The sequence below is a fragment of the Cucumis melo genome, chromosome 4, assembly GCF_025177605.1.
Source record: "Cucumis melo cultivar AY chromosome 4, USDA_Cmelo_AY_1.0, whole genome shotgun sequence".
Classification (NCBI taxonomy): domain Eukaryota; kingdom Viridiplantae; phylum Streptophyta; class Magnoliopsida; order Cucurbitales; family Cucurbitaceae; genus Cucumis; species Cucumis melo.
This window is the reverse complement of record NC_066860.1, coordinates 34232249-34245991: the sequence shown is the minus strand read 5'-3', so window position 1 is coordinate 34245991 and position 13743 is coordinate 34232249. Positions and strand designations below refer to the sequence as shown.

At 29.6% G+C, this 13743-nt stretch overlaps 1 protein-coding gene across 1 annotated transcript; it reads left to right on the top strand.

Annotated features, from left to right (window-relative positions):
• Positions 1 to 8989: 8989 nt before the first annotated feature.
• LOC103486325 (probable anion transporter 3, chloroplastic) lies at positions 8990 to 12458 on the top strand. The gene is made up of 8 exons (XM_008444246.3): positions 8990 to 9565; positions 10522 to 10748; positions 10846 to 11194; positions 11275 to 11319; positions 11428 to 11574; positions 11661 to 11798; positions 11876 to 11909; positions 11993 to 12458. Exons 1-8 carry the CDS (start codon positions 9119 to 9121, stop codon positions 12160 to 12162), a joined length of 1557 nt encoding a protein of 518 aa, XP_008442468.1. The 5' UTR covers positions 8990 to 9118; the 3' UTR covers positions 12163 to 12458.
• The last annotated feature ends 1285 nt before the right edge of the window (positions 12459 to 13743 follow it).

Below are 13743 nucleotides of genomic sequence, written 5' to 3'. Positions count from 1 at the left end.
GTAATCAAATAACCATTTTGTTTCGTTGAGGTTATGTCAATATCATCGAATCAAATTGCATTTATAAGTTGTTTTTGTTTAAACTAAAATTTTGCAATTGTTTTATTCTTTTGAATTAAATATTAAGTTTTGAAAAAGAAAATGATTCGTGAAAAAGAAAAGGGATCTCACTGTTCGGTTTTGTGAAAAAAAAAGAAAAATAATGACCTTTTCATAGAAAAGGAAAAATAAATAAAAATGATGAGAAAATTTTCATTATTGCTTACTTATTAATTTCACAACTACAAATTGATTTTCCCCTTCAAAAAAAAAAAAGTAAAGTACAATAATATATATATTATTTTCTAAAGGAATATTATTTTAATTTATAGTATGGATTTTTTAATTTCTCAAATTTTTATTAGAATATAATGAATTTCAAACCATTTATTTAAATACTATAATCATGTGGAGCTATAACTTAGTAGATAATATTTATGGGTTCGAATTTACATTTATGACCCTCTAGAATCTGCGAACTAACCAAATTCCCTCTGACTTTTAGGGTAAATTTGTCATTTTCTTGTTATTTTCATTAAATTAAATCAAAATATAAGTTTTTCAGGTAAACAAAATATTATTGTTTTTCTTTTTAAAAAATTCCATTATATGGTCTTTTAATCCAATTCTAAAAATAAATACAACTTTTTTAAAACTATATATATTTTTTAATTTCTAGCTTCATTTCTTAAAGTATCGGTGAAAATACTAAAATAGATAACAACAATTTAAAATAAAAATTAATTTTTAAAAAATATTAAAAAAAATAACCAAGTTATTTGTATTTTATTTAGTTTATAAACTTAAAAAATCTCTAATAATTTCATGAACATTTGATCTCAAATCCAACATATTACGGTAAAAAATGTCTATAATTTCTAAACTACATGTAGATGTGTGTCAATAAATTGTTGAATTTGTAAATTTGTGTCCGACAAATCATGACCTATTCAATATATTAAAAAATCGTAACTCGTGAATAATTGAATGTTTAGGATATCATTAGCCATCATTTAAATTTAGAAATATCAAATATGTATTAAATATAAAATAAAAGTTTAACGATTTGTTTGAATAAAATAAATTATTGTGTGTGTTTTGGTGGGGTTATTTCTTAGTGTGGAAGTAGTAGTAATGAGTTGAAAAGTGATTAAAAGAGCAAATGAATAAGGTACATTGCAATGTATTATTGTTGGCTCCGAATCCCAAAGATGCCAAAAAGGAGAATCTTAATTCCTAAAATCCCTTTCACATTAACAAATACAAAAACGATTATCTTTAATTTGTAATTTGAAATACGATAGGTAAGATCCTAACGTGTGTGTATATTTTGTTAATTTAAAAAAAAAATTGATAAAATAGATTTAACATACATAATTTTTCATCGATCTATAATTGTTGTACTAACAAATATCTTTTTGTTTAATTAAATTATCAACCTTATACTTTTCAATTATCTAAATATCAATCATTTCTGTAAGATGTATGTATGTATGTAATAACATTTTATATTTATTGAAAATAAATTCACTAATTATAGAGACCTATTAAAATAAAAATAAAAAGAAATAAAGGAAAAGGAATAATAATAATAATTTAGAAACGAAATAATAGAGGTTACCAATCAGAGGAATACACGTGGTACGATATGATTAGTTTTGATTTGGGGTAATGATCGGGTGAGGCCAAATCCAGGGCTCTATATTTATTGATGAAAATGTTTGTTTTTCGAAGGACAAAAGGCTTGTGGGTTTGTCTCAGTCTTTTTAATTAATTTACAGTGAGAAATGAAATACCTGAATTATGGTTTTGTCTTTCTAGGGTTTTCTATACTTTGTTGCCTCAAATGTTAACGCTTCCTCCTTTACCGAACTCATTATAATAGCTCATTCAAAATATCACTCGTTTTATTTGATTCAACGAATTAATGCATATGTCTTTGATTAAATGATCTAATTTTAAATTTTCAATTTCTAAACGAACTCTTGAAAGAATAAAACTGATTTGATTTACTAAATCCGAGAGGCAAAACTGTAGAGCTAGTCAAGTTGAATACGGCTAACCAAAATAAGATGTATGTTGTTACCTTCTTAATATTATAATGTTTAATTTTCCACAAAGACATTCATACGTAGTAGTAGACAACTAAAACTCAATCAATTTGTTATCAAACAATTTTATAGTTTTTTTATCATTTTTTTAAGACACAAAAGTTCGTGTTTACCATAGATTTGTTATTGAACGTAATCCTGAAAATCTAATGATGTGCATTAGATACATTTAAAATTTAATGATCCATTATTTAATGACTAATTTTACATTTGAAATAGTGAACAAAACATAAAAATTCACAATTATAGTATTGATATCGTAGTCGATACTATAATAGTAAACTTTTACACTTGATGTTGTTGTTATTCTTGATTTCTAACAACGAAAACCCTTTTGGTCATGGAAAAGGCCCGACCTTCCATTGGTTTAGTAGAGCTTACTAAGATCATTGTCCATTATCAAATAGCATGTTTAGAGATTTGGTTACTTTGTTTGCTTGTTTCTATGTTCTATTGGATGTGACATTAAATACGTAAATTATCCCTCACTAACACAATTATGTATGCTTCTTTTTGTAAAAAAAACATATATTGAAATTACCTATTTTGGTTGAAATGACATGTCTTTGTATTACTATATCATCTAAAGAAAATATATTATGAAGTTAACATAACTTTTTTAAAAAATCGATCGATATAAACTATATAACATCACGTAGGGAAATTGAAAGATTGAAAGAAGAATGAGAAGATAAATAATGGAGAAGGGCAAAGGTGGGGGGCATAAATTATAATTATAAGGGGTAGTTTGCCTAGCATCTTTGGTGCAGCAACAAACATAAATGTGAGTATTGTTTTGAAAGAGAGATATCTATATATCTCTCTATGTACTCCACTTTAATGTTTTTTTTCTTTCCCAAATCTAATGTTCCTGTTTTATTCCAACCTATAAAGTCCCCACCAAATTTTTGTACATTTTTCTTCTTTCTTTTGTCTCTCCTTTTCAATTCAATCATTCCAATCTCTCTTCACACATTTCATTAATTAATTTTGAAAATCCATCTCTCAATTTTTATAATTGAGATGATATTAAAAGTTAGCTTCTTTTTTTTTCTTTTTCTTAATTAATGAATGATGGAAATCAAGTAATTAATTAAAAAAAAATGGAGATTATGAATGAATGAATATTTAAATAAAGAAAGAAAGAAATAAAAGGTGAAGTGGTAATTAATAAGGTAATAATATAAAAGATAAACATGCGCAGCGCACCCCATTGATACCAAAAATATTGCAATCAATCAAACCCCACCGTTCTCTTCTTCTTCTTCTTCTTCTTTTCTTAAGTTCATTATTAATGTTACCTAATTACCTTCCTATATCATTATCTTCCATAATTATATCCCCTACCAAAATTCCCCCCAATAGCTCAATGATATTAATTTATAATTGTCCACTTTTTTTTCTTTTTAAATATCGAATTTGAATTCTTAACCAAATTTAAGATACGAAGAAAAGGTTAAAAATTAATCTTAGTTTCAAATTTTAACTTCTTTTTTTTCTTTCTAAATACTAGTGAGAATTTTATAATAAGACATGAAATTTAAAATTAGAGTTAATGTTTATATATAGACTTAGTTTGAAAAAGAACCAAACCATTACTAAATATGATAATATTTATTGGGTTAGAATTCCGTTTTAAAGTCTTTCTATCGCTTCTATGTATGAATTGTAGTAGATCTATAAATTTTGTTGACAATAAATTTATAAATGAGAATCTACTCAAAGTAGCGACAAATGTGTTCTTAAACTAAATACAATCATGTTCTCGTATCTTTTTTTTTTTCTTTCTACTTTTCATGAAATTTTAGGAGAGTAATTATTTATTTAATTGGTTTTCAGATAACTTTAAACGGAATAAAACAGATATAATACTTTTAATCAATGCAACCCTCGGAAGCATTTGATAGCATCAAAATTAGAACGATTTTTATTTTTAAAATAGTGGATCTTCCGTGACACAATATTGATATGATTTTGAAATTTTGAAGCTACAATTTGAAACAATTTACAATTTTTTTTTAAGTATTTATTTTTCGTCTGAGATTCACTCTTCGTTATTCCTATAGTTAAGAATAATTGAAATTGGTATCAAAACATTAATCGTTATGCTAAATTTTGAAATTTTGATAATAAAAATTTCGTAGATACCTATCGTTAACAGATTTTAAAATTTTGTTGTATATATATAAATATTTTAACAAAAGAAAAGACGAAAGGAAAATAGATTTTATGAAGAAGAGAGAGGAATGAGTCCGTACGGAAAGAAGTAATAGAGAGAAGGTACAGGAAATATTCTGCTTTCGGTGTAGATAATCAAGCAACGTGGCAAAATAGTAGCCTTAGGATGCTGAAAGATGGAAGTGACGATGATAGTGAGAGAAACTCCATGAAGGAACAAGATGATGTGTGGAATCCCAAGAATAAGAATGTAGAATTTGGCATTTACATTTATGCATTTAAAGTAACACTAATAGACAAAAATTTAATAAAACCCCACCATAGACATAACACTTCTAATTAACATCTTATCATTTTTTTTTTTAATTCCATATGACAAAGACCCCTAAGTATCTTTCAAAAAAAAAAAAAACCCACAAATCAAGTTAACGGATACGATTATACCCTCAAACATTCAAATTTATATAGTTGTAGTAATTATAATAACCGTAAACGAGTTTTGTGTATAGCTTTTACTTGGTCCCTAAAGTAAAAAAAAAAAAAAAAAAAAAGAAATTAGACTTAAAAACTTGTGGATAGAAAATGTATTGAAATAAATAATATATAATATTATAAATTTATGGTGAAAAAAATGATAGAGATTGTCAAACCATTTAATTAAATGAAAGGAGATGGGAAGTATTGATTATTGATGGGTATGAATTAAACCTATTATGTGCATATGATAGGATTACAATACAATATCAATAAGAAGCCCTTAAAAAATATTATTGGGCTTTATTAAAGTTTACCAATAATATTTGGGCCGAGGCCCGTTCCCCCATTTGAAGGCCCAAAAACTCGAGGACAGGGTTATTATCTTACGATTAACTCTAAGTATCGTCATTTATTTTGGATAAGAAAGATTGATCACTAAAAACGTAACAAACGAATGTGAGACTTAATAATGATAATAATATACTACTTGTTGGTGTTGTTTACGTTTCTTAGTAATCAATAATTGAATGCTTCATTAATCACACAAATTATTTTCTCACCCGAAACCAAACATCACACCCTCTCAAGGAATACCTATTTTGTTTTTATAATAATAATAAATAAATAAATAAATAAATTTCTCTTTTTCTTCTTTTGAGGCCAAAGACATTTCAAAGGTTGAAAAATACAAAACTTTCTTATTTTCTTACCTAAAAAAAGAAGAAAAAAATAATAATAATTTAACACAAAACAAGTTCTTAAATTAATGAATAGTTGTTTATATTTCACAAATTGTATAATTTCTAAACTTCTACAAATTTTATCAGTTAACTTTACTTTCGAAACATAAAATAGAAAGAATTAGTGACAAATTAAAACGTTGGTAATGTAATGTAATATAATATATGTACCGTAAAAAATTTATTAAAATTTTCAAAATATATATATATATATATATATATATATATATATATATATTTTGAACTTTGTGTTATTATATTTTTTGTTTGAGTGTTCATAAATGATAGATATAGATATTTAAAACCTTGTTTTAATTTTTTTAACATGTTTGTTCAACTTCAAACTCTTCCATTTTGAATTGGACCTTCAAAATTGGAGTTCTCACTCACTCCTCTTTTTTCTTTTTTTTTTTTTTGTGTAATTGACATTTCCAATTGGAAATATTGACTTTTTTAATTCATTATATATATATATATATATATATATATATATGACACGTCATACGAAGTTGGAATATCATTATCATATGAATACAAAAATCTTTAGATTTATTTTCTACCTCATCTTTTTTTTTTTTTGGTTATTTCTTTTAATATTTCACAATCAAAACATAATCTATAATCTCTTTTAAAAATAATTTATTGATCTTCTTGTGGATCACATGATTGGTTGTGTTGTTGTACAATAATATAATGTAGTTCTATTCTTTAAAGTTGGCAACAATTTAACTCTTGTTAAGAAAATTAAATGTAAATGCCTTTGTTATTAATCAACAAGTTTAATATTAATGCCCCATATGTAAGAAATTCATTAAATTTAAACCATATTTGAAACTAAATGAAAATTTGACTTTTTCCTAGATATACAAAATGTTGGTTATTATGGTGTTTGTTTGTTGCTTTTGTAGTCGTAGCTCATTAACCGTTATTATATAATTTGTCTGTGCATCACGAGATTGGCTCTGGTTGTATCATTTAGCTAAATATTTATAACATATAGTAAAATTTTTATAACAATGATAGAAAGTCTATTAATTTTTATCATTAATAGAATGATTTTAAAATCACTTTCAAACAAATATGTAATATAGTTTGAATGTAAATAGGATCGAGTCGTTGTCGTCAACAACCTCACCAACTGCGGGGGAAAAATTAGGATGGTGTATCCACAACGATGGTGGTAGGTAGGCGTCATTGGCATTTGGTAGGTGAAATTGAGACTCTTTATTTCCTTTCCTTAAACTTTCTAAGTTTATTCATTTTCTTTCAACAAAAATCCACCCAACAACATACTTTTATTCACCCTATACTCCAACCACACCCAAATTCATTATTTAGATGAGTGCTATCCTTTCCTTACTATATCATAATATTTAGTCATTTCCATACCATTTTCCACACTCCTACACTTATAACTTTCCCACATTAATCATTAATCCTCTCATAAATGTTAAAGTACTTCTAAACCACAATAGTTATAATTGTATATTAATTGAAGTTGAGCTAAGGTTACCTTAGATATTTAATGATCAAACAATCAATGTGTTCCTCTTTATCTAAAAGAAATAGTAAAGAACCAATATCTCGATATATTCTAAGTTGCATCTTTTTTTATCTCATCGCTTTAACTACTACACTATGAAAAAGCTATGTAATCAATATCTTAACAAAATTAGGAGGCTGTGATTATCAGTGCATGGTAACCACTTGCGGCTAACCACTGTCATATGTCGACAACCACCAATATTGACCATTGCTACAACTTTGTTCTTCCTCTTTCCTTCCTCCCCTTTGTATAGAGAGTCCTTATTATTCTCTCGTCAACTACTCAATCATGTGCTTTTATCGTCTACCAAACATCTCGTGTAGAATTGTATGCAAATATCTTACAAAAATAGGGTGTTGGCCAAATAAAAAAGCTAAATAATATCGACTATATAATCAATACAGTTAAAGAAAAATCTACGAAGTTAATTTTTTAGTGTAAAAAGCCAATGTACTCTAATGAGTATGAGTATCAACTTTTTTCCCACAAGAACAAAAACTATATATTTCAAGTTTTTTTCTTTCATAATAAATTAAATATCATATCTTTTATCCTTGTAGTCTTCATAAACAATGCCATCTTTTCTTTATTTTTATTTCTACTTTTTCACAATACATACAATCTTTTTTCTTGTAGTTTTCATAAACAATACTACAAGCTGTTTATAACTTTTCATAATGCATACAGACATTTCTTGTAGTTTTCATAAACTTTTTGAGGATTACAAAATATGAAGAATGTTTTTCCGATATATGAATGTATCTTAATAACTAAACCTATGTGTGTAACTTTTTTCGATACAACGTTTTTAAATATAACAAAATGAATAAAAAAATATTTATAGATATAGTAAAACGACAATATTAATTTATCGATGATAGACAATGATAGACATTCATAAACATTAAATGTCTATTCAGTATTTATCGATATATAGTAATGTTTTGTTGTATTTGTAAATAATTTTAACAATTATGTCATTTACGGTAATTATTGCTTTCCTACATTTCACGAAAAAAAAAAAACATGTCATACAAGGACCTCTACAATTCACAAAACATCCACTAAAAAAATAATAAAACAAAAACAAACTAAAATAAACAAATAAATGAAACAGTTGAAAATACTACACCTAAACTTGATTTTCGAGCTTTATAACCCTAAGATTATGATCTAAGTCCAAGTGAGTTTAGCTCAATAATAATTGATATATTCTTTCATTCTAAATGTGAGAGGTTCGATTTCTCGTCCCTACCGTTATTGTAGATTATAATTGCAAACAACTCTTAAACTCCTGGGGAGAAAAGCGCGTATATTTCAAGTAGGACCTACCATCAATTTGTTTATTTCAAATTCCATAAAATTTACTCTCATTCCTCTATTAGATATCTATGAATCTCATTCTTATTCTTTGTTGTGTAGTAACACATTACATTTTTATGGGTAACTTTACATTCTTAATCTCCCCTCTCTCATCTATAAATAAATTTCATAGAATTTTTATTATTTGTTTTATATATACATACCCTTTTCTTTTGTCTCCCATGTTTTTCACATTTAATTTAATATGTCTTCTTCTATTCTTTTATAAAATGAAAAAAAAAAAGATTCTATTTCATTTGTCTAAGCATTTAACTATTAATCATTTTGTTTTTTAGCAATAAAAATACATTATTGATCATCATCATCATCATAATAATTATTATCATTAGCCTTTAATTAACAATTGCAATTGACATATTAATTATATTGTAATTAGATCTCAATTTTTTTCTCTGCTTATACGAAAACACAAAAAGTATCAACGTTGAATATATTTGATTTCATTCGGATTCCAACTCATCCATGGAATGAGACCTTAAATCATATTTTATATATATAAACATTAGAAATAAGTTGTCTTGTGAAGTAGTATTGTTTGGCGAAGTTGATTTATATTTTTATTCAATCAAACGTCTATTTAAACAGCGCATTTCACACATTTTTCTTCCTCTTTGTTTAGTGGGTTGTATTTTACAGCTTCTCTAATGGCCGTTTCCTCTCTGCCTAAACCTTCCACCACTGCCATAAACTACCTTTCTCCTAAATACCCATCTCGTTTTTCAACCAAAAACCCCACCTTTATCAATTTTTCCACTTTCCATTCCGTGTTTCAATCTAAATGGAGGAATCAGCTGGGGTTTGATTGTGTACGAGTGGCCGGAGACAGAAGGGGGTCGGCGGTGGTTCGGTGCACGGCGGAGGGGATAGAAAGAAGCATTCCTTTTGGTCGAAGATCAATTGGATCCACCGCTGAAGACCGAGCTGCCGCTGTCGGTGGAGTTGTATTTGGCTTGCCGGAGAGGTTTAAAGTGGTTGCATTAACAGCATTCGTTATGTGTCTTTGTAATGCTGATAGAGTTGTTATGTCGGTTGCAATTGTTCCTCTTGCCGCCAAATATGGTTGGTCTAGTTCTTTCCTCGGCATCGTTCAGGTGAAAAAAAAAATGAAACTCTACTCGATTCTTCACCCCTTCATTCTTCTTCCTTATATTGTCTTGTCTTGTTTTGGTATTCAATCAATCAAGGGATTACAGTATTCACCTTGTTTATGAGAACAGCTAGCTATTTATTTGTTTAATTTGCACTTATCTCTCTTTCGTCATATATAGAACCACAAATGCACAAACGGCAGCTGTTTTGCTTTTATGATTGTTTGATGGGTTCTCGTTGAAAATGCGTTTAGTATTGGAATCACCGATTGATCAAAAAGTTTAAGTGGATGAGTTATGATAAAATTTGTTTTAAAGCTGATGTGTGTTTGTGGTTTGAGGAATGGGGATTTGTATTGTAGGGCTGTGATTAAGTTTGCTTTGAAGTTTGACCCAACTGCCTTAGCCTCGCCGCCGCGTCCTTAGAATTACACTAATCTGTGGAAGGGGTGAAGCCAGGAAGGAGGGTTTTTACCTTTTTCTTACCAACCCTCTCTCACTCGAGCAATTTGGTTCACCAAGTGCTCTGGTTTGGCCCACATGAGCTTTTATTTTTGCCATTTGGGCCTTCTTTCATTTCTAGGCCCAACCAAACCCCAATAATGTAATGCCTTTAGCTTCAAGTATAGGAAAAGGAAAAAAAAGTTAAAACCTTTTTTGAGTTCGAACTTTCAAGTTGTGTTTGTGTAGCTTCTTTAGTTCTATGAACATTAGGAACATGTGGGTGTTGATTTGATAGGGTTAATGGTAAGGACACAATTTTGGAAGTTGATTACCCTTTTAGAAACTTCTTAAAATACGTGGATCATGTATCAAGTGATATATAGATTATTAGAAGTAGGCTTACATAAATACAATCTGAAAGTTGGTGAACCAAACTTGTAATTTAGGAAGAAGAACATTTATTTTAACTTTTGAATATTTTAGGCTGAAAGTTGTAAATATTCTTTTTGTTGAAGTCATCGTTTCTATGGGGATACATATTCTCGTCGGTGGTTGGAGGAGCGTTGGTTGACAGATATGGAGGAAAACGAGTGATGGCTTGGGGAGTGGCCCTTTGGTCTCTTGCTACTCTTCTTACTCCTATGGCGGCCAACCACTCCACAACCAGTCTCTTGGCTATTCGTGCTTTCTTTGGACTTGCTGAAGGTGTTGCTTTGCCATCCATGAGCACCCTCTTGTCAAGGTCTCACTCTATTTCACCAACCATAAAGAATGATTCTTTGTGATTAGGCTCACTTCAATATACCAACTTAACTTTGAAAGAAGTTGTGTTTGATCAGGTGGTTTCCTGGCCATGAACGAGCAAGTGCAGTTGGGATGTCAATGGCTGGTTTTCATCTTGGCAATGTTGTAGGATTGTTATTAACCCCCATCATGCTATCGTCCATTGGTGTCACCGGCCCCTTCTTGTTATTCTCCTCACTTGGGCTTGTCTGGCTGATGTCTTGGATTCCGGGAGTTGCGAATAACCCCAGAGATAGTCAAAATATCAGCACATCAGAGTTGAGATTAATCGAAGCTGGGAAAGTCGATTCTACTCGTCATAATGCCACACATCTACCTCTTAGCCGCCTTCTATCCAAGTTGCCAACATGGGCTATTATATTTGCCAATATGACTAATAATTGGGTGAGTATTTACTGTGTTTGAATTGAGTTGCTGCTGCTGATTCATGTTCTAACTCTTGAATTTGATGGTTTATATAACAGGGGTATTTTGTTCTTCTCTCATGGATGCCTGTTTACTTCAAGACTGTAAGCAACCTAAATTTATAGTGTTGCTCTCATATGAAAAGGTTTTGAAAAGTGAAGTTTTGTACTGAAAAGTTGTAATGAACTTCTCTACTTGTTGGGTTTATGCAGGTGTTTAATGTGAACTTGAAACAAGCAGCATGGTTTAGCGCCATTCCATGGGGAACAATGGCGGTTTCTGGCTACTTTGCAGGCACTACGTCCGATGCTCTAATTAAATCAGGGTACCCTGTAACATTAGTCCGGAAAATAATGCAGGTTTTGTTCCATTCCCATGTTGTAGTAATGCATGCACAACTTTTTTTTATTCAATCATTGAAGTATTCATTGGTGCTTAACAACAGTCAATTGGCTTCATCGGACCCGGATTAGGATTACTTTGTTTGAATTTCGCGACCACACCAACAGTTGCAGCAGTTTTGATGACAGTAGCATTGAGCTTGAGCTCATTCAGCCAAGCCGGCTTTCTTCTAAATATGCAGGTAAGGTCTCAAACAACCGTTCCTCATAAACAACTGTTTGAAATGATTCCTTCTTATGTGTTTGTTGGTTCAATCAGGACATAGCTCCTCAACATGCAGGCTTTCTCCACGGTAAGCTTCTTGTTACTTGTCAGTGGATAAGAAATTTCATTTGTGAAGAAACATGACATAATCAAACTTGTGTTGAACTGCAGGAATCTCAAACTCAGCAGGAACTTTAGCAGCAATTGTGAGCACAATTGGAACAGGGTATTTTGTAGAGTGGCTTGGTTCGTTCCAAGCATTCTTGACTGTTACAGCAATGGTTTACTTCATGGCAGCTATTTTCTGGAATCTGTTTGCTACAGGGGAGCAAGTCTTTTAGGGCTCATCAGTTCAAAATGCCATATTCTTTGGCTGCTGAAACCTGTGTGGAATGGGTAGAGGAGAGATTAGTATGGATTGAGCCATTTTGATATATATATTCTTTTTCTTTTATAAGTTAGAATTAAGTTGTTTATTCTTTTTTCCTGGGGTTAATGTTGCCCATCTTTTTGTTCTTTTTGTTTTTCTTTTAATATATGTATGAAAAATAAGTGTACTTTACTCACATTGTAACTTAAAAGTTAATTGGATGTAGATGTAAATAAAATAGTATACTCCATGAAGATTTGAAACTACTGTTCATTGTGACCGATAGTATGTGCTATTACCTGCTAGGGAAAAAAATATTTTCGAGAAAAGTCAGTTTTTATTTAAACTTGGTTAGATTAAACAGTTTATTAAGATCGATATTAAGAGTATAACTTATTTTTTGATCTTTTCGAAAATGACTTGTTTTCAAAATCTAACGTTGAAAGTTTAAACCAAGCACACCTTATGGTTGTAATTCGGTTGCTTATGATCTAGCTTCCTTGCTTGTTGTTTTGGAAGCTCTTGAATGTGGCACAAAGACCATCGAGTTTGGATAGATCCTACCATTCATTTTGATTTGCTTTTAACTTTAATGTTCTTTTATTCTATTCTACGAATCTTAAAGTTTTGATTTAAGTTTCTACTTTAACATCATTTGGAGAAAATTCCTAGTACTCCTACCAACTTTCTATATTCACATTTGATTTTTTGTTATTTTATAATAAATTGATTTAATGTTGTAAGCTCTACACATCATTTTGAAACCATTACTAACATGTTAATTGAAAGTAGTAATCATAGTGTGAACAAAAAATTTCATGATTTGAAGAACATCAAATTCCATAAACTTGTTAAGGACTATATTTAGTGCATTTCCAAAGACATCTATTTTTCTACCTTCCTTTTTACAACTCATTACTGAAGAAAAAAAAAATGCATCTTCCTTTCTTACTGCTCACATCACATCAAAAATTTGCATGGTGTTAAAATTTTTCATTTTTCCTTTATTTTTTTTTTCACACTTATGAAGGAAAAACGAGGAATTTGTACTATTCCATTACTCTATTTAGATCAATTTTGTTTGTTAGTGTTTTGGGTTGTTAATTAATGCAATATTCTTGTACATTCATGAAACAGGAAAGTGAATATTTCCAATTGATTAAAAGAGATTTCTTTCTGAATAAAAAATTTTGTTGGTGTACTTCATTATGAGAATTTAATAGAGAAAAAGTGGGCTGAAGTTTTGTATGATCCCATATCCCTCAAACCAAATCTAATGTAAACCCTAGATTTAGCATTGTGTAGTGATCCGAGGCCCAAAATCATTTTTGCCGACATTTTGATTCAATTCTATTCAAAACTTCAAACCTCTGAAAAATTTATGGCTTCAAAGAGTTTTTCATTATTATTCCATTTGGTTGCGCGTGTGAAGTGAACCAGACGCCATAACCCACCTTCAGTTTTCCATCACCCTTTCAAACCAAGCCAATCGGCATAAATAAAATCCATGTTGGTAGAGTTGGTGATTCGTATACCTTGTTGCCTCAATTAG